General features: G+C 34.0%; 3 protein-coding genes across 4 annotated transcripts; 1 reads left to right on the top strand and 2 right to left on the bottom strand.

Moving 5' to 3' along the window:
* Positions 1-9: 9 nt before the first annotated feature.
* On the bottom strand, positions 10-6,311 carry LOC104889765 (probable arabinosyltransferase ARAD1). Its single transcript, XM_010675105.4, has 3 exons — positions 5,529-6,311; positions 1,712-1,965; positions 10-944 (listed from the first exon to the last, which is right to left on the bottom strand). The coding sequence occupies exons 1-3, from the start codon at positions 6,130-6,132 to the stop codon at positions 393-395; spliced, it is 1,410 nt and encodes a 469-aa protein (XP_010673407.2). The 5' UTR covers positions 6,133-6,311; the 3' UTR covers positions 10-392.
* A 646-nt stretch (positions 6,312-6,957) lies between these two features.
* On the bottom strand, positions 6,958-9,320 carry LOC104889851 (hypothetical protein). Of its 2 annotated transcripts, none has more exons than XM_010675217.4 (2): positions 9,100-9,320; positions 6,958-7,567 (listed from the first exon to the last, which is right to left on the bottom strand). In XM_010675217.4, exon 2 carries the CDS (start codon positions 7,533-7,535, stop codon positions 7,233-7,235), a length of 303 nt encoding a protein of 100 aa, XP_010673519.1. In that variant the 5' UTR covers positions 7,536-7,567; positions 9,100-9,320; the 3' UTR covers positions 6,958-7,232. The 2 variants fall into 2 exon arrangements, with proteins under 2 accessions (XP_010673519.1, XP_010673588.1); XM_010675286.4 differs by having other exon boundaries at positions 6,958-7,564; positions 9,100-9,319.
* Positions 9,321-17,286: 7,966 nt separating this feature from the next.
* Positions 17,287-23,323, top strand: LOC104890004 (GDSL esterase/lipase At5g08460). Its single transcript, XM_010675390.3, has 4 exons — positions 17,287-17,819; positions 19,729-19,959; positions 20,725-20,965; positions 22,910-23,323. Exons 1-4 carry the CDS (start codon positions 17,436-17,438, stop codon positions 23,131-23,133), a joined length of 1,080 nt encoding a protein of 359 aa, XP_010673692.2. The 5' UTR covers positions 17,287-17,435; the 3' UTR covers positions 23,134-23,323.
* The last annotated feature ends 930 nt before the right edge of the window (positions 23,324-24,253 follow it).

Here is a 24,253-nt window from a genome sequence, read left to right as displayed (position 1 = left end):
CGCAAAATAAGCAGATCAATCACTGCTCATTACATTACAGTAAAGGAAAATTTGTATACAAAATATAAAATGTATCAAGTGGTTGTCTAGTTGAACACGATAAATGACACTTCCTATATAGTTGTTTCTCCCATGTAGTTCTATTCTTTACGAAGTAAAAAAAGTTGTTCGGCTGATCACACGAAGTTCCACTTACCTAAAAGACACTTGGTAATAACTTCTCCATTTTTTGGGAAGTACAACTTCTTAGAAAGTGCAATCACCTATATTTTTAGCAACCATACAACTCTACAATTATGGACTTCCTAGAAACTTCCGATTCCAATGCCTTTTCATGTCAAAGAAACAAGGACTAGACTAGACAAAAACTTACGAGAGTGATTATGCAGACATCAGGTACAGTGACAACGAAGTGGAATCGATACACCTGGTGGTTTCCTCCTACCTCGAACTATAGCTTCCTTGATCATGGGAAGCTTTTGGTGAACCTTTTTCCAGATTTGATTCACTGCGCCACCTGGTGGAACCGGACCAATACCTCCAGGCTGGCCAAAATCATACATGAACATGGGCTGAACTCGAGCCATATTTCTACGAAGTTTCTCTCTCTGCTTCATAGAGATGCCTTGAAGATAAGATACAAGCCATTTTGGTCGCAGAGCATCATTAACTGAGACAACAACTGAGAAGTCTAAATAATCAACCATCCCTTCAAATGGTAGCTCAATATGGTCACTGATTATGACAGGGATACACAGACTTTGAATGGCATCAAAAAGGCGGCATGATGTCGGTGTATCTCCAGCGGGATGTAAACAGAACTCTGAGGTTCTCATCCCCTTAATTGATTGCTCCCTACCAGTGGCATTAGGGAAGCCTTCCTCCATAACAACCCTAGGTTCATTAACTAGCAAGTCCCATAATTTCTCTCGAACTATACCTCCCTGCATGCAAGAGTTTGCTTCAGGTCAGAGAAGGTCCTCTAAAGCTTTCATGCTCTGTTTGGTTGGACGAAAATTTTTGGCCTCTGCTTTGATAATTTAACAAATAATTTGACATAAAAAGAAACATCTTTCTAGTAGGTAGGGGGAAACCTTTCTATTCTACAATAGAGGATAAATTTTTCCTCCGGTTTTAAAAAGCTGCGACATAAAAAGAAATATTTTTCTTCAGCAGGGATACATCTTTCCTCCAATTCAAAAAGTTTTTCCACTTTGACTTCGCCTTGACCATGGTTTTTCTCATTGATATATAAAAACATATTATCATGTAATGATATTGAAACTTTTACAATGTATACAAGTACATCCTCCGTTCTTTTTTAATTGCAACATTTAGGCTTTCACATTTGCTGAGACATGATTTGACTTTTAATATCTTTAGTTATATATTTGTAAAAATTATGCAAATGAGATATTTAGAAAATACACATTGAGACGAATCAAATAAGATCCCATATAACTATGTTTTTTCTTACGTATTATTCATCAAAGAAGGTCAAAGGAGGAATTGTGAGTAGTGAAAAGTCAAAATGTTGCAATTAAAAAAAACGGAAATATATTTTCTAAAAACCGCATGCTATAATTTCTACAATTAGATGATTAATTTTTTAATGATAAAAGTTATGTGTTGCCAAAATATGGAAGTCAAACTTGAATAACTCAGAAATAAAAGGAGAAAGCATTAAGTATGTGGGAACAAAAATACTAACCCTATGCCTATGCTTAGCTCCTTTAAAGTAAAGAAGGGTATGCCGTGGCTGGTCTTCTGATAGGTGCAATACAGGGAGCAGATGTGTATATGGAACGATCACATCCTTCAGCAGAGAAACTTGTGTATGTTGAATTCTCTCCGATGAATTGCCATAGGATGATTTTGCATCAAGTCTATACCAGCCACCAAAATCTACAACAAGGAGCATGGCTGGGGCTATCTCATCTTTAACATGCCACATTGCAACAGGGTCTGCCAAAGAATGCCTCAAGATTTAAAACAACCTGAGAATCCAGACACTAAAACATAAGCTGCTAAAGCACACAACACTATTTTTTTTTTTAATTATGGTTTCTATATGATTATGAAAAAGTAATTTCCTAAATTAGTCTCAGAACACAATTATAACCCCAAAAGCAACACCTAAATAGTCAGAAATGTCAAAAGTTTAAGCATTAACATAGACCAGAAAATTTAAGGACCGAATACTAGGAATTACGTGGAACTTGATGTGAGATGCTGTAACAAAGTACATAGCTTCTCATTTAAACTTCCACGATACCAGAGGGCTTCTTCGTGATTGTTACAAAATGCCCAATCTATTTCTATATCAAAGCACAGGCGCAGGCAGGCAGGCAGCACCATTATTGAGCAACTACAGCTTGTGGCAAGTCTCATTGGTTCTCGGGAAGATATTCTTTATCGGTGAAACTTAATTGCATTTGATACGAGGACTGAGAGGGGAGGGGGAGAAGGCATCTTTTTCCCATAGTCAGGTAGCTGTCAACCGATGGAGTGTACCGTTTGAGGTGAATGCAGAATATTGGCAAGCATAATATCTGAAGACTCCGAGATAAACTCGTGCTTTTGGGAGGGATAAAAACTCATCATTACTAGGGAAGTGAGTTTTGGCTAATTCTTTGAAAAGTATGCAACGATATCACTTGCTGTGATGAAGCCCTTTACAATTACTAATGGCATCAACTTCTAACCCTAAGTCCGAGTGTCCCTCAAGACAATGTCTTCCAGGGGTTCCTTGGGGTTTGTATTGACGGTTGCGGAATTTGATATTGTGGTTGGTGCATTCTCTAGTATTAATAATTATCTTTAGGAATACATTTTAAGATTTGGACATAACTCGGGCTGACAAGTAGCACCCAACATTCAAAACTGTAAAAAGCTTGATCAAAGTTATGGCAAATACTTAATGTTTTTGGATGTCCTAATTGAACTAATTCTCTTGTTAGCTCGTTTCTCGTCAGTAAATTGTAAATCCAGAAGACAAAAATCAGCATTTTTCCAATGGGCCACATACTTCAGGAACTTCACACTAGAAAAGGGTGTAAGATAGTAAGAGTAATAATATTGGATATCACACAAACAATTATATAACCTGGTAAAACCAGGTCATGACTTGTATTGTTAATGATACCACTTGATAACTACACAATCCCACAACCTCATAGGTGTTTCCCCAAACAAAGCTTAAGCTCATGATCTTAAGCATATTCAAAAAATGGCATATAAATTTATACAGCCCAAATTCATAAATTAGTCCCACTAGAATGTATGATAAGAATACATTAGCTTCCATCCAACCTAAGACAAACCTAACATAACTGAGATAAATATCCCTAAAATATAAATCGTATCATAAATATACATTTAGAAAGCTAATAACATGAACGAAGTTTTCCTAATTTAATATCCTAGTTAGATAAATAAACAAGAAATTACCAATGAAGTGGTAATTTCCACAAAGCTTACATCTTGCTGCCAACTAATAAGAAATGTATCAGAACGTTATCTTCCATCCGACAAGCGTTCAATGAGAAAAAATCTTCTGCGCCATGGAAAAAAGAACAATATCTTACCCAAGAAACCACATGGACCATTTTGTCCTCACTGACCATATTGAGTTTAATCCTAACGGGGGGAAGTTTGGGTGATGATATAATCCGATCCAAAAACCAGCTATACATCTCGAGAAAAAAAGAGAGAAGTGTCACGAGCTCTTCAATATCATTTCCAAGGCAGAAAGATTTCATACTGGACTTGTGGACTATATGACACTAGAATTACGATAAGCTAAAGAAGACCACACTAGGACTAAAAGTCAAGCATGAGAATTCTTTAAAGAACAATGAAACGCATCTCCCAAAGTTGGAGGGTAGTATCCTCACACAGGTTGACACTTGACACCTGTCCATATTAATATTTTCAAGAAAAGGTCATAACTAATGTGTGCACACATGTTCCCTACCTTGCAAGCAAATCCGCTAGCTTACAAGAAGTCTCCATATATTGCCACACGGACCCAAATTTCCTTTTGTAAACCAACTTTGAAACTTAAACTCACGGCCATATTATCCCTTCTTTTAGAAGGGATGGAAATTAGATGGAAATTAAAGAACATTAGATCAATTTTCCAGCACAAAAGTCACAAGTTAAGTCAAATGAACATCTTTTATGACACATATGGCCTCTATACAATAATGGCTCATAAAGCACCAAAAAACCCTGTTTCAAAAGCTACGATTCATGACAAAAGGGTATTTTGAGACTGGTCAATAAATCAAATGCCAAAGGATTTTCTTTTGAGCTAGCTTGTGAAAGTTTCCAGGCATGATTATCGGATAGGTAAAAAAAAGTCCCCTCGTAACCAAACTAGGAGCTTGTATGATGGCAGATAAGATCGACCAAGTCTCCACCTAAACACTGAAGTAAATGTTCCTAAAAAAAATAGCATATAAGTCGACCTTTCCAATTGAATTGGTCCATATCAACCATTCAAATGCTAGGTCAAAGTGTAAAACTAGAGCCAAAATGGCAATAATGAAACCCTTTTAAGACTATAATTACAGATAAAATACTTTATCAGGGTAAGGGGAAATTCCAAAAGATATTAAAGCAAGTTTCATCGAAAACCTTATTGATACTCCCTCTGTCCCAATTTAGTTGCTACATTTGCTTTATCACAGTTTACGAGATGAAACTTCAAACACCAATATCTTTAGTTACATATATGAAAAAATTATAAAAATTATATATTTGAAAAATACAAATTGGGAAGAATCAAACAAGATCCAACATGACTATGTTTTTTCTTATGTATATGGAGTAAAAGATAGTCAAAGTTCTGACGTGAATAGTGCCTACGGTCAAAATGTAGCAACTAAATTGGGACGGAGGGAGTAACATATATTGATTCCTTTGGCTCAACCAAATCATATCGGTCCATCCAAAGAAGCTAAAGAAGTACTATTCTTGGATGACAACCAAGATAACATATATTGAATCCTTTAAGCCATGGCTCCAACCAAGTCATATAGGGTCCATCCAAAGAAGCTAAAAAAGCTATGCAGTACTCAAGAAGAATTCCTTATGGAACCGATAGAAGACTCACATTAAAAAACCGAGGGAAATCCTCCCCCGCTTCCAAAAGGTTCTGCATCTAAGAGCAATGTCGAACATAACCAAGCATGTTTTAAACATTTCCAAACAGTAACCATAAAAGGCTAAAGCAAGTAGCTTCATAAGGTCTTATATAATCTTAAGTTATTATGGATTCATCATTCATGTAACACATGATATGTAAGAGTACCCTCCTTCACAATCAGAAACATCATTTACTCAAACATCAACCTTATAAGATATTCAGCATACAAAATCAACAAAATGATGAAAACACTAATGTTAATTTAATTGTCCAAGTTAGATAAAGATGTTATTTGTCACAACAGATAACAATCATTCTCAAAAGAACCCACATTTAAAAACCTGAATCAAGAAAAATTAAGGGGAAAAAATCATACCAGTTAAGACAAAAACATGATCACGTCCACCAGATTTTTTCCAACCCTCAGAATTCTTAACAAGATCAACAACTTGTTTTTGTCTTTGATAATCTTCATTACCAGATTTCTTCCTGAAAACACCTCTATCCAAACTAAGCTGCATTTCAGCACTCAAAGTTGCAAAAAAAGGCACAAAAATCACATCAGCTTCTCTCTCATCAAAAACCCTTTTTGCAAAAGACCCACTTCGCAAATTTTCTGGGGTCATGAGATCACCCAACAACCAATACTCAGCACTATACTGTTTAATCACAGGGTTTTCTGGGTATGGAGGAAACTCAACTTTTCCGGGTTTTCTTGACCCGGGTTCATGATCCGGGTCATTAGGGATCCGAGAATCTGGAGGTAAAGTCCAGTAATTCTCCAAAAGGCCATAATTGAAGGATCTGGGTAGGTTAAAAACGTAAACTTTGAGGGGATTTTGGGAGATTGAAATGGGGTTTTCGAGAATGGAGGTGGGTCGATTGAAGAAGATGAAGAGAGAGAAAGAGATGATGCAGAGGAGAGAGAAAGAGAGGAAAAGGGAGGGAATTGAACATGAAGGGTTGTTCTTCAACGCCATTTTTGCACTTTCAGTGTAAGTTTCAATGGCTTCTGCTACTGAGTTGTGAGTACTAGTATATTGTAAGTAGATCTTTGTTTGTAGAGTGAGGGAAGAACAAGAGACAAGAGTTTCAGGAAAAGGTTGAGGATGATTTCTTTCTAAATTTGGGGCCAACTTAAACTTCTGGCTTTTTAGTCAAGTCGTAACTCACAAGTGCATGTTTTTTATTTTGGGCAATAACATGGAGGAAAATGAAACGAGTTTGTTAGGAGAATTAGTTCTCGTTACAAGTGATACGCTTCGAAATATTTACTAACGTGTATATGAAGTTTTCAAACGTAGAAATAGTTCATTGTCTTTAATGATTCTTTCTCTTACAAAGACCAACATGAATATTGTAATTTGTAGCATAGTTGGCTAGTGCATTAACATATCAAATGAGAGATCATGGGTTCAAGCTTGATATACGCATTTTTATTGCTTAATGTCTCATTTGATTGTGTGCGGAAAGGGAGAGTATAGTGATAGCAGGCTAGCAGCATGACATTTATTTGTCTTAGGTTATAAGTATGAATTTGTCTAATTTTATATTAAAATTAGATAGATTACATATACTAGTAATCCATACTAATATATATTAAAAAGTGCTCCTAAGCACGTGACCTCAAATCAATGCAGTAAAGTTCTAACAGATAAGCTATGCAACATTAGATGATAGCTTCGGTTAGGGCAAAGCCCAAAATAGCATAACCAAATAAATGTTTCGCCAATGACAGATTTGTAGAGAGTTAAGGACTTGTCTGCTTCCCTCTTTGAGGAAAAGGAATGGAAGGCAAGGACGAATTGTAAAACAAGTAATACTATTGATATATATGATATTAATATGCACAAGATTTCATGTATGAAAATGGGTCACCACGACCCAATACAGTCATCCTGAAAAAGGAAAAAAGAAAAGACGAACATTACTCTAACCAGATTCAGTTACATTTAGAAGCTAGTGGGAAAAATTGTTAACAGTGGGAGAATAACTAGAGAGTAGAGGAGAAGGGGGAGTCTAACTATATCTAAACACAATTCCAGAGAAGCAGCCTATTCTCTTGGTCATATTAGCTAAACTACTGCTCTAGCTCGATCACCTCGAAGTTCCAGTCTCTGACTTGGTCCCTTCTAACAGCACGGCTCCTAATTAGTCGTGGAGTGCCTGTAATATCAACACGGTTTGATAAATCTGGCTGCGGAGTCACTTTAGATGATGACATGACTGAGTTTCCCCGAGGAGGAGGAACAGAAAGCTTCCCGATCAAGCAGTTAGCCATAGCTGAACATCGCCCATCATTGTCTGAGCTAGAGACAGAGTAACTTCTGAATGAATGTGATGGGCTTTCTACACCATGGCACACAAGACAGGCGAGACTCATATTCAATCTTGAACCAGTCTGTACTTAGCCTGCTGATAAAGAGAAAAATACTGATTAATGAACAAGCACAAGAGGCTAGCTTAATGACAAAATAGATTGAAGGAAAAGGTTGGCATTATTATTAACCCCAAAGGGTATTTATAGTACATCATATAAAACCTAACTTAGGTAGAGCTAGGAAAACATTATCCTAAACCAAATATAATACTAAGAAATATTATCTCTCAATAAACACTTTTAGATATGTCTAGATAAGCACTTCTCGATAGATAGATTTAGTAAATACTCCTAAATCTATCCAACACTTAACAAGAAACAATCAAACTTCAAAGAATTCAAAAGTGATGCTAAACAAAGAAACAGTTTAGAGAAGTCTGGACATCATGCAACTTCATGAAAAAGGAGAGTACAGATGCCCAAGTCAATCTACATTATCTTTCTCATGAGTCATGAGCATACTAAAACAAAGCAAGAAGCTGCTTCAACTATCCAAAAAGATCGTCACAAGCATAGAAATTGAGTCCTGATTAGCGGAACACAAATAACAGGAGCTGTGTGGAAAACAAATTGCATCACTAAGACATGATCTCCGCCAAAACTGTAGAATCTTCACAGGTAAAGTGAAGATTATAACCTGTTAAGCTGAATGTCCTGACCCAAAACTTCACAAGCACCTTCAGTCCGCTCAAGACCTCTCCTATATACCCTTCAAAAGGAGAAACTATGATATGATCCTGAACCATTACTCCCACTCTTCAAAATAATAAGCAACTACCCCTTCTTAACGAATTGAAAACCACCATTTCTCGTAACAGGAGGGATGCACGCAACAATTACTCGATAAGCTATTTAGACTCAAACAATGCAGTTCCTATACAAACCAAATTTGGAAACACGCTTCCAATTTAAAATCTGTCTAAACTCCAAAACTATTCATACTTCAAAAAAGACGGAAAAATCGCTATATGTGATTAATTGATAGACAGTCTCTCAGTGAAAATGCTGAATCCTCATTCTCCACAATAGTTAATGTGGTATAAACGTCAGTGAATTAGTAAAGCTCAGAAATTCACTCTTTAACCAACATACTAGTAACCTCATCATCGATTTTATCAGAAATTCCATGCCTATCAATTATTTCAAATTTAGGGGAAAATCCTAAGCTATTCAGCATCAAATGAAACGATTCAACAATCAACATTAATCTAATTTGCAAAATTTGTCTCAAATTTCCAAAACCCTAAAAATCTACTACTACTACTACTACATATAAACAGAAATTACCCAAATTGAAGATACAAATTAAACACACAATTCAAAAATTGCAAAGAATCAGCAATAATTTCACAGTAAAAGGAAATCAGATCTGGGATATTGTAATCAATGCATGAATTACTCAAACTACAATCATTCTAGAAATATGAACTATCACAAATAAAATATAACATTACGTTAATGAATTAATCAAACAAACAAGTTTATAATACTACTACTTCAAATAAAAATTGCTAACTGAAGAAGATGAAGATTCAAAAATAATTGGAGATCGAAGAAAGAAACGAACTTTTTCTGATGTTTTCTCTCTCTTTCTTTGCTGCAAAATTCTGGGTATTGATTTTGTGGGGAAAGATGTGTAAATTTGATGATTGATTGATTCGTGCTAATGTAGAAGTACTAGTACCAGAATCCGATTTGGACTATGGTTAAAGATTCTTCATTCTTTCTAGTGGTGAAATACTAAAATAGAGTATATCTTCTATTTTGTGTTATAATTAGGATATTATTTTTCTCCAAATTTGTTTGGTAATCAAACTAATCATGTGTACAAGCATCTAGGAGTATATTATTAGTAAGATATCTACCATTTTTTTTACTCAACCTTAGCCAATGAAAATTGTTGAAATTTCTTAATTTTAGAAAGAAGATGAGAACCAGGTGGTCTTGGTATAGTAATTGCTCACTTTTTCCGTTAATCAATTGATGGGGATTTTGATCCTTAACCTTTGGGAATAGGAAGAAATTCTTGGCCAAACCCTTTACCTTTACGTGGAGCATCCGAGGTGAGGGGATTAGTCACTGCTATCGGTAGTGGACACCTTGGTTGTTAAAAAAAAAATAGAAAGAAGATGAGATAGGCGTAACTTTCTCCACAATTTTATCTCCATCAAAAACATCTTGGATATGGACCATATTCATAATAATGTATTATGTACTCAAACCGATTTTATCACACGAAAAATGATTGTATAAGAAAAAATTCGACTATATCATATGAAAACTGACTATATCAAGAAATTGACTATGTCATGAAAAACTGTTAATATAAAAGGTGATTATATATCATACAAAAATTGACTATATTAAACAAAAGCGGACTATATCAAATAAAAACTGACTATCATATGCTTTTTGATACACAATAAATTATTATGAACTTGTCCATTCAAGTTTTTTTATATTGTTAGAGAGTTGATTTATGGGCAAAATTATATATTTAAGAGTTGTGACCAATGATTTGCATGGTAAATGATTTTTCCGCTTCATTGGAAATTAGTCATGTGGCTTTAAACGAATATGTGGATGCTTTTACGTTCATTTTGAGTTAGTTTTAGGTTTCATGAGAAATGAACAAATAGGGTGTTTAAAGACTTTTCGAGGTAACACTAATCGTGCCAAGCACCCGCGCAACGTTACAAGTCACTTCGGCTTTCCTGGGATCGTTTTGGGAGAAAATATACCAGTCCCGAAGAAGTTCAAAAATGTCCCAAAAACAACCAAAATTAAATGTTATAATACACGCTTCGGATTTTCTCGGGGTCCAAGCTCCCGACGCCGCGGGATGGCACTTAGGGACATGGGAGGTCATTGGAACAGAGTCATGTTGCTTGGAACGAATATGTGGATAACTTTACGTTCATTTCGAGACAATTTTGGGTTTCACGAGAAATTAACAAATGAGGTGTTCAAAGGCTTTTCGAGGCAATGCAAATGGTGCCAAGTGTCCGCGCAATATTACAAGTCACGTCAGCTTTCCTAGGAACGTTTCGGGAGAAAATATAATAGACCCTGAAAATCCTAAAATGTCCCAAAAACAGCCAAAATTGAAGGTTATAATACACTATTTCGGACTTCTCGGGATCCGAGCTCCGAAAGTCGCGGGTTTCCTCCTAGGAACATGGTAGGTCATTGGAAATGAGTCTTGTCGCTTGAAATGAATATGTGGATGCATTTACGTTCATTTCGAGACAATTTTGGGTTTCACGAGAAATAAACAAATGGGGTGTTCATAAGCTTTTTGAGACAATGCAAATGGTACCAAGCACCCATGCAATGTTACAAGTCATGTCAGTACTCCTAGGAATGTTTCGGGAGAAAATATGACTAGGTCCGGAGAAGTATGAAAATGTCGCAAAAACTATCAAAATTGATAGTTATAATACACACTTTCGGACTTTCCCGGGGTCCGAGCTCCGAACGCCACGGGTAGCCTCCTAGGGACATGGAAGGTCATTGGAAAGGAGTCTTGTGGTTTGGAACAAATATGTGGATACCTTTACGTTTATTTCGAGGCAATTTTGGGTTTCACGAGAAATGAACAAATGGGGTGTTGAGAAGATTTTTGAGGCAATGTAAATTGTGCCAAGCACCTGCGCAACATTACAAGTCACGTCGGCACTCCTATGAATGTTTCGGGACAAAATATGATCAGGCCTGGAGAAGCCCAAAAATGTCGCAAAAACAGCCAAAATTGAAGGTTATAATACACGCTTTCGGACTTTCCCGGGGTTTGAGCTCCGAACGCCACGGGATGCCTCCTAAGGATATGTGAGGTCATTGGAAAGGAGTCATGTAGTTTGAAACTAATATATGGATGCTTTTATGTTCATTACGAGGTAATTTTGAATTTCACGAGAAATGAACAAATGGGGGTGTTCAGAGGTTTTTCGATGCAACACAAATGGTGCCAAGCACCCGCGCAACGTCACAAGTCACACCAACTTTCCTAGGAATGTTTTGGGATAAAATATGATCAGGCCCGGAGAAGTCCAAAAATGTCCCAAAAAACAGCCAAAATTGAAGGTTATAAGTAGTAAAAAGTAAATGTGATCCAATCCGATTAAAGTTTTGCCGAATTAATACATCTGTTCTTTTTCTATTACAACAATGTGTTTGGACACAATTTTTAAGGATTTGGAACAAATGAGTAGTTTAAATACTAATAAAGAGAGTAAATAGTAGACTTAAACCCGAGCAATGAACGAGTTGTATCTTCAAAATATTCAATTCCCAAAAGGATAGTATTTTAAAAATTGGTCAATAATACAAATAGTTGATTTTGTAAGAGACCATCTAATTTTAACTTAAAATTAGGCACGCCTCAAGCCCAATATTAAGAGGAAAACATACCACACTTTTCAATATAGTGACTAGATTAATCTTTTTAGCGACCAGGTTTTGTTAACGAAATTTAACAAAAATCGTTAAGTGGTGGAAGTTTTTAATAAAATTGGAAATGGTAGGTGGAAATTCATAAAAAAATTTCATTAAGGTGGGAGTTTCTAAAAACGTAAAAAGTTAAGGTGGTTTTGAAAAAATCCTAAAACTAATTGACAATATAAGTCGCACCTCTACTTTATATTAGATAATACTAGCCGAAGCTTTAAACAACCACTTGATGCTGGGGTGCATTAGAAATTTGACGCAAAATAAGAAGGTTTTTAAGAATAAAAAAACGATTAATATTTTTGGAAAATGCGATAATCTTTTTCGTATTTCCTCTAGTAAAATGTTTGAATATATGTTAAGACTTGCGAGACATTTGAATGTAGTTCCCATACTTATTGATGAGAGCAAAACCATACGCTATTTTACTTGCGGTAAGCAATTTGGAGAATATGACTATTGTCTATTGATTAGCTAGGGAACATAAACTGCAAAGAGTAAAGACCGCCATCACATAATCACATGCATGCAGACATGCAGACATGCAGACATGCAGTTATGCCTTAAAAAGTTAAAAACTAAAAGTATATAGATATGGAAAGATATGGTAAAATTGGAATATATTCGTAATATATCCAGGTGTATTATGTATATGTAATATTTTTTTTGGAGGGTTTTAATGGTAAGATGAATGACCTTCAAAATCGAAACTTCTTACAGAGTAACCTGACCTAGTTTTCCGGATAGACACTTTTGAAATAGAAAGATGGTAAGAAAACCCTTCTCCCAAAATGCTCTAATAGAGATCAAACCTATTATTTTACTAATTTAGAACTTTTTCTTTTGAGAATATATATTCTGCTCAATTGAATAATTCAAACGAGTAATGAATAAAAAAACCTCAAATATACTATAATAGATCGAGTATACATAAATAGTATAGGATAAAAGTTGTATCTAAATACATGCATAAGAATTTAGAATTAGTCAACCGAAGAGATCCAATAATTTAATAGGAGTAATAGAATGGGATCAGTTCTGTTAATTATCTGTAAGAGAAGCCAACTACCAAAACCCAACATTTTAAAGAAAAGGATTAAAGGATTATGCACCAAATTCAAAATACTTGTATTTTATTTATAATTATATTTCACTATATTTTGATTTATGTTCATCTATGTGCCGGTACAAGTAATTTTATATTGGAAAAAATAAAAGTAACATAATGACATCATTAGTTTGTAATAGAGGATATTAAGGTCATTTTTGGGACTCAAACCATCAATTTAACTTTTTGGTTGACTTAGTCATTTAACATGGTATCAGAGATACCGTGACATAAAGATTAAGGGCTCAAATCTCATGCACCTCTTCTTTCTAAGTGGAATATTTAGCGCCAGGTATGAGGGAGACCTATGCTGCGTCCATGCTTCAAGCTCAATGGACTCTTGCGTGATGGAGGGTGATAAAGTATAAAAATATTCCTAGGATTCTAACTATTAGTTTAACCTTTTGGTTCAGTTAGTCCTTTAACAATTTGTAATACATTCACAAAATTTAAAATCATTAGATTGTAATAAAACTCCTATTAGGAGTTTAGGACTTGCATTCGACATGAAACCTTACTCAACTTTATAATTTTTCCAACTCTAATCTTCCTTTAAATATGGCCAATGCTAATTTTCAAATGAGAACTTTTAAAATGAGTAGGGAGGTGAGAGTCACATAAGACAAGTGAAGGTCTCGTCTTAGGCTATGTTCAGTTCACTTTATTTTTGCTTATTTCATATCTAATCAGATCAGATCAGATCAAATCAAATCAGAAAAAATAAGTTCAGATCAGATCATTCTTATATTTAAAAATTATTATTACTATTAAATATCTTTCATTATTACATATTACTAAAAATTATAATAATTGAATGTTAATAAAGTACTCATTGAGACAAATCAAACAAAACCCCCACATGACTATATTTTTTCTTATATATTGAGAAAAATTTAAAAGATAAGATATTGTAAATCAGATCAGATCAGTTCAGATCAGATCAAATCAGATAAAAAAAAAATAAGTTCAAATCAGATCAGATCAAATCAGATAAGTTCAAATCAGAAAATCAGGTGAACTAAACATAACGTTATTATAACTTTGAGTAATTAGTCTTCCATCAATGTTTTTGGAATCATTATCTTTTGGAATAATTAATAATAACCTCGCATATGTTTCTAATTGGTTGATTCAAACTCTATTAATCATTGTTATTCATTCGTATATTTATCTCGGTAAGAATTATAAAAGTTATGTATTATAAAATATACATTGAAATGAATTTAACAAAATCATATACGAATATATTTTCCATACATATAAAATATAAAATCAAGTTATATAAATGATTGTGAATAGTGCCAACTAAAAGTATTCACTAGTGGAAAAATGAAGAAGGGCTGCGCTAAAAAAGGCATGTAGGGCTGCGTTTTTTGACAGCATCCCTTTCAGTAGCAGCCCTTCACTTTTTAAGTAGGGCTGCGCTAGAAAAGCGCAGCCCTTAAGCTAGAAGGGTTGCGCTAGTTAGGAAAAAGCGCAGCCCTTCTAGCCCAGAAGGGCTGCGCTAGTTAGGAAAAAGCGCAGCCCTTCTGGGCTAGAAGGGCTTCGCTTTTTCCTAACTAGACCCTTCCTACCAAAAAAAAAAAAATTTTTTTTTTTTTTTGTCATTTTTTTTTACTCATAATCTCACATTTTCTGAAATTAAACAGAAGAGAAGAGAAACGAAAATACTAAACCCAAAACAATAAAAGAATGAAACGAAAATGAAAAAAGGAACAAATAAACTAATATACAAAGAGAAGTATACAATAAGTATACAAGAAGTATACAAGAGCATTAATCAAAACAAAGATGAAAATACAAGAAATTATATACAAAGAGAAGTATAACATTAATCAAAATAAACAAAGAGAAGTATACAAGAATAACATTCAAAACAAAGAGAAGTATACAAGAACATTAATCAAAACAAAGAGAAGTATACAAGAACATTAATCAAAACAAAGAGAAGTATACAAGAACATTAATCAAAATATATAAACAAAGAGAAGTATCAAGAACATTATAGATCTGAAAAAATACAAGAACTACAACCTAATAAGTTTAAATACATAAAACAAAACCCAAATATATAATTTAAAGGAAAAAAAAATTCGGAAAAACTTAAAATGGCTATTTGGAGGCTTAAATGAACTCAGATGGCTTAAAAAGCCTAAACGTCACGGCGTTTGACTCGTTGGCTCGTTTCGCTTCCGAAAAGGTATCACAATAGGCAATCGGACTCCGTCGCCATGTTTAGCGCAAATCATTTCAAGGTTTTTGTCGCAAATGTTTATGGGAGTTTTTGAGAGAGAAGAGAGGATGAGAGAGAAGAGAGGATGAGAGAGAAGGAGGAAAGGAATAATGAGGGACGTGAGAGAGGAGAGAGAATGAGGGATAATATATAAGACGAATCCCGCTCATATTTCAAAGCCGCGATTCCGAAATTTCAAATTTTTTCAGGAAGGGCTGCGCTTTTTTAAAAAAGCGCAGCCCTACTAAGCAGAAGGGCTGCGCTTTTTAAAAAAGCGCAGCCCTTCACTTAGTAGGGCTGCGCTTTTTTAAAAGCGCAACCCTTCTTACCTACAGAAGGGCTGCGCTTATTTAAAAATGCGCAGCCCTTCACTAGTAGGGCTGCGCTTTTACGAAAAGCACATCCCTTCCTGCGCAAGCCTTTATGTTTTTTCCCCTAGTGATTGCAATTAAATGAAAACAAAGGGAGTATTGAATAAGTCAAACCCGTTTTTATATTCTATATAATTTAACACGCTACCATAAGTCCATAAGTTATTTTGCTTACAAGTTACATCTTTCTCTAACGAAAAAGGCTTTATAAGCAATTGGTAGATCAAAGTCTAACCGATTTCCTTGCTTGACATTATATTAGTTATTTTTTTGGATGGGCATGGGAATAATGAAAAATTTCAAATTATATATCTGATCTTCCTCTTCGGAGTAGGGATGGACAGGGGTCAGGTCTGGGATGGGTCTAGCTAGCTCGACCTAGGACTAGACCCGAAAATTTAGATTTAGACCCAAATTAAACCCATCCCAGAACCACAGGGTTTAGAAAATTTGAACCCTTACCAAGATTCAATGGGTCCGGCGGGTCCTGGGTCCAAAACGGGTCTTAAATGAATCTCAAGCATATTAGGAGTTTCCATTGTTTTTTTAACCTACAAATATTTTACACCTGTTTTTTTAGTTATTAAAATGATAAAAGAATAAAAAAATAGTTTAATTCTTGTACAAACATTTAAAATAACAATATCCACAACAAATTGACTTCAGTCTTGGTAAAAAAAATTTATTACGATTTATATATATTGTATTATAATACACATATGTACGTAGTACGTAGAAACTAAAATGGGTTTACGGGACGGGTGTGGGTCTGAATTCATGAGACCCAACCCCAAACTCGAATTTAACACCCAAACCCAAATTCGACCCAGACTCAATGAGTCTCAATATTTTACATCTAGACCCTTAACAATAGGTCACGTCCAACTGTGTATGGGTCGGGTCTTGAGTTCATACCCATCCCCTATTCCGGAGTCAATTTTTCATAAATTGGATTTAGATTGTATTTTTTCGTTCTCGAATTGAGTCATACTCGGATCAAATTCGAATCGAGTTCTCGTAATACTTGCATGGGCTTAATTTTGCATGACCACGCATGGCCCGCCCATCTTGCTACCTAGCACCTGCACAAGTTGTCCATCCAAGAAGGCAACAAATCGACACTTTCTCCGTTCTATAATAAGTGAAACACTTACTAATTTAGAACGTTTCGAAATAAGTGAAACATACCTTAAATGAATAAAAGAAAGTGACAAAATGACAAGATTGCCCATCACAAACTTGTGTGGTTTGTTTTTCTCTCTCCTCTTTCTGATAATAAAAAGAGTATTTTATGATTTTTTGACTTTTAAAAGTGATGTTTATTACATTTTATGCCAATCCCTATACTTCAGAAGGAAAAAAACATTTTGGTTGAATAAATTAAGGAAAAAACAAAATTGAAGAAGCAAATAAATGATGGGACACGGTCTTTCTAGACAAATTACGGAAAAATGTGGAACTAAATATGGAAATGAGAATTATATTTTGGGACACCCAAAATGGAAATGAAAACTATATTTTGAGACGGAGGGAGTATAAAACAAGTCAGCAAAATCAACCCTCTTACGCAATATACAAAGATCGTCAAACCCATTAAAAGCAAACAATTATAAAAATCCAAACATAAGCTTGAAGAAACACTGATTCCAAAGACACATTCCTCACAATTTGCCTGCTCTTTCCTCCTATATAATATAACTCCTCCATTAAAGATATAAATCCCTACAAAAAAAACCCATGATATAATGAGTTTACGCAATTGCTTATATATTATCTTCCTTTGTTTCATATCATTTGCTTGTCTTTGCAATGCTAAAAAGCCCAAAAATGGAGGTGGGTTTAAAGGGATGTTCATCTTTGGTACCTCAATATTCGATAATGGAAACAACAACAATATTATTGGTACCTTAGCCAAGGCTAACTATCCACCATATGGTGTTGATTTTGCTGCGGGTGTAACGGGTAGATTCTCAAATGGGAAGAATGTAGCTGATGTTATCGGTGACTATCTTAAACTTCCATTAATTCCAGCTTTTGCTGATCCTCAAACCAAAGGAGATGCAATCCTTCATGGGGTCAACTTTGCTTCTGGTGGTTCTGGCATCCTTGATGAAACTGGTTTAGTTGTGGTAAATTTACTTCTCTCTAAGCATCTAATTTAAGGGTATGCTCGGTAAAAGTAGTTGTCGTGGTAACAGTTAGCAGTTGGTTATACTAGCTGGTAACTGTATAGTTAGTTTTTATAATAATCAGTATTGTTATTAGTAAATCTAACTGATAAATTATTAAAAGAACAAAAAATGGACGAGCAACTAATTTAAAACTACCTCTATCCCTAAACCTAGTTTCTTTGAACTTTTCTAAATCACTATCTACCCCAATCAATGAATTACTGTAGAATACTATCTCATAAAATGTCATCATTTTTTACCAATAACAATGCTATAAGTTGATATGTTAAACCTGTAAAAACTCTTTAAAAATTATTGTCAAACACGCTTTAAATGTTGCACTACTATATGTAACTAACTCATATAGATTATGTTTGTGTCTAGATTAAGTAAGTATAGTGCAAGGATTAGTATTGGAGTAATATTGTATGTAAAAGTATAGTAGGAACTTTTACTAGCAAGTTTTAGGCCTGTATTGTAACACTATATAATATATTATTCTCCATACTTGTACAATTAGATCATTTTGTTCCCTCCATATGTTCTCTGATCAATAGCCAAATTATTCAAAGCAAGTAAGTACATATACTTTCGTTCTATATACATATATATATATGGTTTAATTTACATAATCATATACATGCTCATGTGCCTTGTGTGCTAGTTCATGTGACAAATGCACTAGCAAGAGAGAAGATAGTGTGAGCATTTGGATATATATATGTAAAATTTCATGATTAATTTGTTACACAAAGCAAAATAAGTATATTCGTATTGTTGCGCATCACAACCCATAGACTCATACTACGATATTATTGCTTTGTCATGCTACATGATATCTTTATATATATTCTTACATCTATATATGATAAAGTCCAATAACCTGGTCATATAACGTGATGCATCCTTTAACTACTTGTTATATAAATAAAATTCAGAATTTATTTTATTAATTAAATAAAGCTACAAGTTTACAACCTCTCTACCTGACCTATGGCTCCACCCCATATTTAAATGAGAAGCTTGGACTACTCAACACCTACTAACTACTCCATAATAACAATAACAATGGAAATGACGTTGCCAAAAAAATTACCTAAACAATGGAAATGACAAATACTCTATAGATAAAGGAAAAAAAACACTTTGTCTACGCATAGGGGGTAGAATACCCACTATTAATAAAAATTTGTTGAGGGTTAACATGAAATTAACGCAAACTTTTATATCTTGTTCAACCTATCTTCTATTATTCTTATTTGTATTGGGCTAAACCCATTTCTTGAATCATTTAAATTTCATTTCAGGTCATGATTAATCCAAACTTTCATAACTTAGCATGTATAGTTCATTTCAGGTTATTTTGAATTGGTTTCGGATAACTCGAAATAGAAAAGGTCGAGTTTAGTTCATGGTTTTTGACTTGAAATTAGAATCGGGTCGTATTTAGGTTAGTGACTAGAAATATAATTCAGGGCAATATGAAATTGAACCAACCCGACCTAATTACCAGCCCTAAATAAACCTATGAGACATCTCTCAAGTCTCAACCTAATTAATATAGTCTTTTAAAGCCATATAAATGACTACACGCTATAAAGTTCATACAAATTACGGGCTTACAAACTCATTTTTTGTGTCTTATCTTATGAATTAAACCTAATTAGTTTGTCTTGTAAGAAACCGTCTATTTTCAAATTAAAATTAGGCAATAGTAAGCCCAATATTAAAAAGAAAATTAGTCCAATAATGACTAGATTAATTTCTTTTGATGATTAGTTTAATTCATTTAATAACCAGGTTTAATTTTAATATAAAATTAGACCGTCTCTTTTAATACTTTTGATGAATATTTTTTTTTATATAGGGGAGAGTGATCCCCTTAAATGAGCAAATCAGAAACTTCGAAGGGGTAACCTTGCCAGAATTAGAGCGCCAGCTAAGATGTCAAAGAACAGAGATACTCGTTGACTATTTGTTTCTGATTGGTGCTGGAAATAATGACTACCTATTAAATTACTTCTTACTTGGACCAATGGGTCAGTCTCCTCAAGCCTTTGCTCAAAGACTCATCTCTACTTATTCTGATCAACTCAAGGTGAGCACTAACAGTTTTTTTTACCATGTTTATCGTTGTGATATATTAATAAAAATTATAACGATTAACTGTTATTAAGAACTGTTCGTAATTAAAACAAGACTTTTCACATGATTTTTTTTCTTATATATTAAAAAGAATTTTAGAAGATTATGTCAAGATTTTAGGTGAGAAATATAAAAAGATATATAAGGGTTTCTAAATAGGAAAAATGGACGGGAATAATCTTACAACTTGCTCATCAGCCGAAAATAATCCCACAATTTTACCCTATTTAATTTGTAACCTGTTGAAATAAGTTGATGACTATTTAGACAACAACAAGAAACAATCACAACACCATGATACGGTAACACCAACGAAAGTGGAGGCAAAGAAACACCAACACCAATTCTTTCGCATCCTCTCTCGCTCCTCCAACCCCACCTCCCTCCTTTCGCTTCTATCCCACGATCACATTGATTAGTTGAACTTGTGACATATTACTAATATATATAACACAATTACTATCTCAACCAACTTTTAATCATACTTTAAATGTCCACATTATTATATTTGTCCCTTTACAATTTGATTTTTCTTTATTATATTTAATGCAAATGAAAAAAAAAAATGCATATCAAGTTCCGAAAAAATACCATCCGGAGCGACTTTCGGGTCCAAATACTAGTGAAAGGAGCAAATGATGCATTATATAAAATCCATTAATACTAAATGTCTAATCATTATTATTTTTTTGTTATTATGATGAATGAAATATGATAGAAATTATACAACTTGGGAGCAAGGAATTTCCTACTGCTATCAGTGTATCCCTTAGGATGCAGCCCTGTTGTGAGCAGAGGCCAAGGATGCTTACCAGGGCCAAATGCTGTGGTTTCCATATTTTATGATCAATTGATATCAATGGTCAATCAGATCAAATCACAAATGCCAGGTTCAGAAATTCTTGTTCTCAATTCTGTTAAAATCATGACAGACATTATAAACAACCCCGGTTTAGCAGGTAATTGGTACAATCTCTATCTCAAAAAAGTCTAATACGTATGTAGATTATACTTTAACCATTTTAAAATAAGTGAAACACTTCTCCATTTTATTTAAGAGCTTCTTGAGCTATAGCAAAAAAGTCTAATATTTCTATACTTGGAATTCCTCCGTTTTAAAATAAATGGAACACTTCTCTTTTTTATGTGAGAGTTTTTTAAGAGAAGTGTTTAAGTATTTCAAAACGGAGGAAGTATTAGAGCACCATTACTCATGAGTGAAAATAAAGATCAAGTTGATGATTGAGAAAAAAGTGCTCTTAATCACAATTGAAAAAAAAGATCATGAGGTGAATGGGAGTGATTGGGGGAAAAAAATGGGTTGGGATGAGTGAAATGATGATCAGGCGTGGGAGTGGGACCCACTGCCTGATCTGACGAAAATTATTATTTTTGGCTTTCCCCAGCCAAAACGCGTCGTTTTGGCTAAAAATGAGCCAAAACGATGCGTTTTGGCTTGAGGAAAGCCAAAAAAAAATTTGACTTCTTTAAATGAAATGTTTGCTTTTTCACGCAATTCATACGCGCTTCTTTAATCTTAATATCTTTAGTTGTGCATACGTAAAAAATACAAAAAAGTTATACTTTGATAGTATACATCGAGACGAATCTAACAAGATCCCACTTGACTATGTTTTTTTTTAATATAATGGCGATAAATTGGAGTCAAACTTAATCAATGAATAGTGTCATTTCACCTAATATTTCATTTAAAACAAAACGGAAGAAGCTGGTATCTAAGTACTGACGACATTTTCTATTTTTCTTTATGCTAAAATAGAAATTGGCCACAAATATGCATCTTTGGTTATATTTTGCAATAGTAGTTAAAAAAAAGTGTTAAAACTGATAAGATTTTAAAATTCAATTGCATCAACTAAAATTAAAATAAGTAGCCAACACTACTAGATCACCTAATTGCATGAGTTTGGTAAATTTAGTTGTTTAAGTATCTTCTATTTTATTTGTAAAAAATATTAGGATAATTTAATAAGATGGAAATGTGATAAAAAAAAAATCAACTTCTTAACATGATCAGAAATATTAAAGTAACATATCTAAGGGAGAGTTGGTAACTCAGTGGAGTACCATCTCGAATTGTAGGACATTGTCCAAGATTTGAATTCTCATCCCAATAATATGTTGGAACATTTGTTTAGCCTTGTACCCATCCTCTGAGTTGGTGTACCCTGCAGACTAGTAACCTAACACAAATTGGTTTTCAGAGTAATTATCTTTCCTAATTAACAAAAAAATAATAATTAGGTAACATATATATTAAGTTAGTTTATGCTCGCTAACTTTTATAGGTACTTTGCCAAATAACTCTAGGTACTTAATTAAGTACCTCAAACCTTATACATTACAACTCCGGGGAACTTAAGATAGCTGAATTGAGTTACCAAGCGTATCATTTGTCCATGTGTCTATGTTATATAGATTCCTAGAATAACTATCAATAAAACTGGACATTAAATTTTTTTTACACCTATACAAAGTCTAAGAGTTGGACGTACATGCAATAGCTAAAGACTTCTATATACTACCTCCGTTTCAAATTAATTGTTACACTTACACTTTTCACGCATGCCGATGCACTATTTTGAGCCCTTATATCTCTAATTTTGTATTTGTAAAAAATATAAAAACTACATATTAATAAAATACATACTAATACGAATCTAACAAGATCCCACATTATTATGTTTTTATTCACGTATAAATCACAAACGAGGGTCAAAGTGCAAATTGTGAATAGTGTAAAATGTCAAAGTGTAACAATTAATTTCAAACGGAGGTAGTATAATATTAACTAACATATTTGTTGAACATAATGTTTCTTAATGTCATTTGACGTGTTAATGCTAATGGAGATTAATTTTTGTTATTTCATAATTGTGTAGGTTTGAGCAATGTGAGTAACCCTTGTTGTGAAGTTTCATCAAATGGGTTGTCATGCATACCAAACGGCAACATATGTGCCAACAGGAATAACTATGCCTATTTTGATGGCCAACACATCACAGAGTCTTTTAGCACGATCATAGCAACAAAGGCTTATACATCTTCCGACCCTTCGGAAGTTTATCCATTTAATCTTTGTGAACTTGTTCATGCTCACCTCTAAAGTTGTAATAATCTAGGGATTTTATTTGCTTTACGTTCCTTGCATAGTGCATTGCCATGGATGTCCTTTGGCTTAAAGATATTCCCATGCTTCAAGTTAATGAAGTATTTAAGTATTGTACTATATCAATATGTACTAGATAATGCATGAATTTGGATGGTGACAATTCAATAAAAAAGTTCTTCGAGAATATACGGACAAAAAAAAAAAGAAAATAGATATAACTTCTAAGACAAGACCGACCTAAGATTATACATTCGGGGATATCAAATGTGATGCTTCAGAACATATGTTCGATTTCTTCATATGTTAATGGATGTCTACAGAACTGCCACATATCATGTATGTTAAATTCACCGTATTTAGAGGCATTATTGACAATGTCCCTCCCCTTCATAGATAGAGGAAAAAAAAAGAAAAGACGTATCTCTTACTTTTATTTTTGTGGTAAGAGCCAATTTTGCGGCACCAATTTTTCAGTGTTAAAAAGTATTGGTGACCATGCAACATATGGCGCAGTTAATGATATAGTACTACTACTAGTTTGGATCAATAGATCATTAAAACTAGAATTCAACTGCCAGATCTCTGAAGTCAATGTTTGCATTAATCTCCTTTCTTTTTTTAGTAGTAAATAAGAACATTAACATATCTCTTAATTTGGACTGGTGCATCCACTTTAGAGACTTAATTTTAATTTCACGTGCATTAACAGTTGGTTCGATGTCTGATGAGTCGCATGTTTAGTAACCTCATTAGTAAACCAAAAAATTTCTTGGCCGAGTGATTAAAATTGAGCTGTTGTGAACGATAAGTCATAGGTTCGAATCCCCCTCCCCTTCTTTGTACTTTGTGCTGCTTTCGTGGCTCATATAAATAAATAAAAAAACCTCATTAGTACTATTTATCAGCGAGTCATGTTGCATGATCAACTACTACTAATATAGACTTCGCATGTATTTATTATAATTCTGTGTATTATCTAACTAAAATAAAATCATACAACATTTGTCGAGACGATTCTTTGAACGTTAATATCTCTTATTGGGTATAAGTAAAAATTATAAAAAATTGATATTTGGAATTCTCGCATTGGGAGGAATCTAACAAGACTCCACCT

Source organism: Beta vulgaris, chromosome 1 (assembly GCF_026745355.1).
Source record: "Beta vulgaris subsp. vulgaris cultivar EL10 chromosome 1, EL10.2, whole genome shotgun sequence".
In the NCBI taxonomy this organism is placed as follows: Eukaryota; Viridiplantae; Streptophyta; class Magnoliopsida; order Caryophyllales; family Amaranthaceae; genus Beta; species Beta vulgaris.
The sequence above is the reverse complement of the archived record's forward strand: the minus strand, read 5'-3'. Positions and strand labels throughout refer to the sequence as shown.

What these genes read in the sequence shown, in the direction of transcription:
- LOC104889765 (XM_010675105.4), bottom strand. Translation starts at nt 6,132, where the DNA reads ATGGCGTTGAAGAACAACCCTTCATGTTCAATTCCCTCCCTTTTCCTC. An exon ending in TCATGTTTTTGTCTTAACTG is followed by an intron (nt 1,966 to 5,528) that starts GTATGATTTTTT and finishes ATTCTTTGGCAG; the next exon opens with ACCCTGTTGCAATGTGGCAT. An exon ending in GAGCTAAGCATAGGCATAGG is followed by an intron (nt 945 to 1,711) that starts GTTAGTATTTTT and finishes TCTTGCATGCAG; the next exon opens with GGAGGTATAGTTCGAGAGAA.
- LOC104889851 (XM_010675217.4), bottom strand. Translation starts at nt 7,535, where the DNA reads ATGAGTCTCGCCTGTCTTGTGTGCCATGGTGTAGAAAGCCCATCACAT.
- LOC104890004 (XM_010675390.3), top strand. Translation starts at nt 17,436, where the DNA reads ATGAGTTTACGCAATTGCTTATATATTATCTTCCTTTGTTTCATATCA. An exon ending in ATGAAACTGGTTTAGTTGTG is followed by an intron (nt 17,820 to 19,728) that starts GTAAATTTACTT and finishes TTTTTTATATAG; the next exon opens with GGGAGAGTGATCCCCTTAAA. An exon ending in AAACAACCCCGGTTTAGCAG is followed by an intron (nt 20,966 to 22,909) that starts GTAATTGGTACA and finishes ATAATTGTGTAG; the next exon opens with GTTTGAGCAATGTGAGTAAC.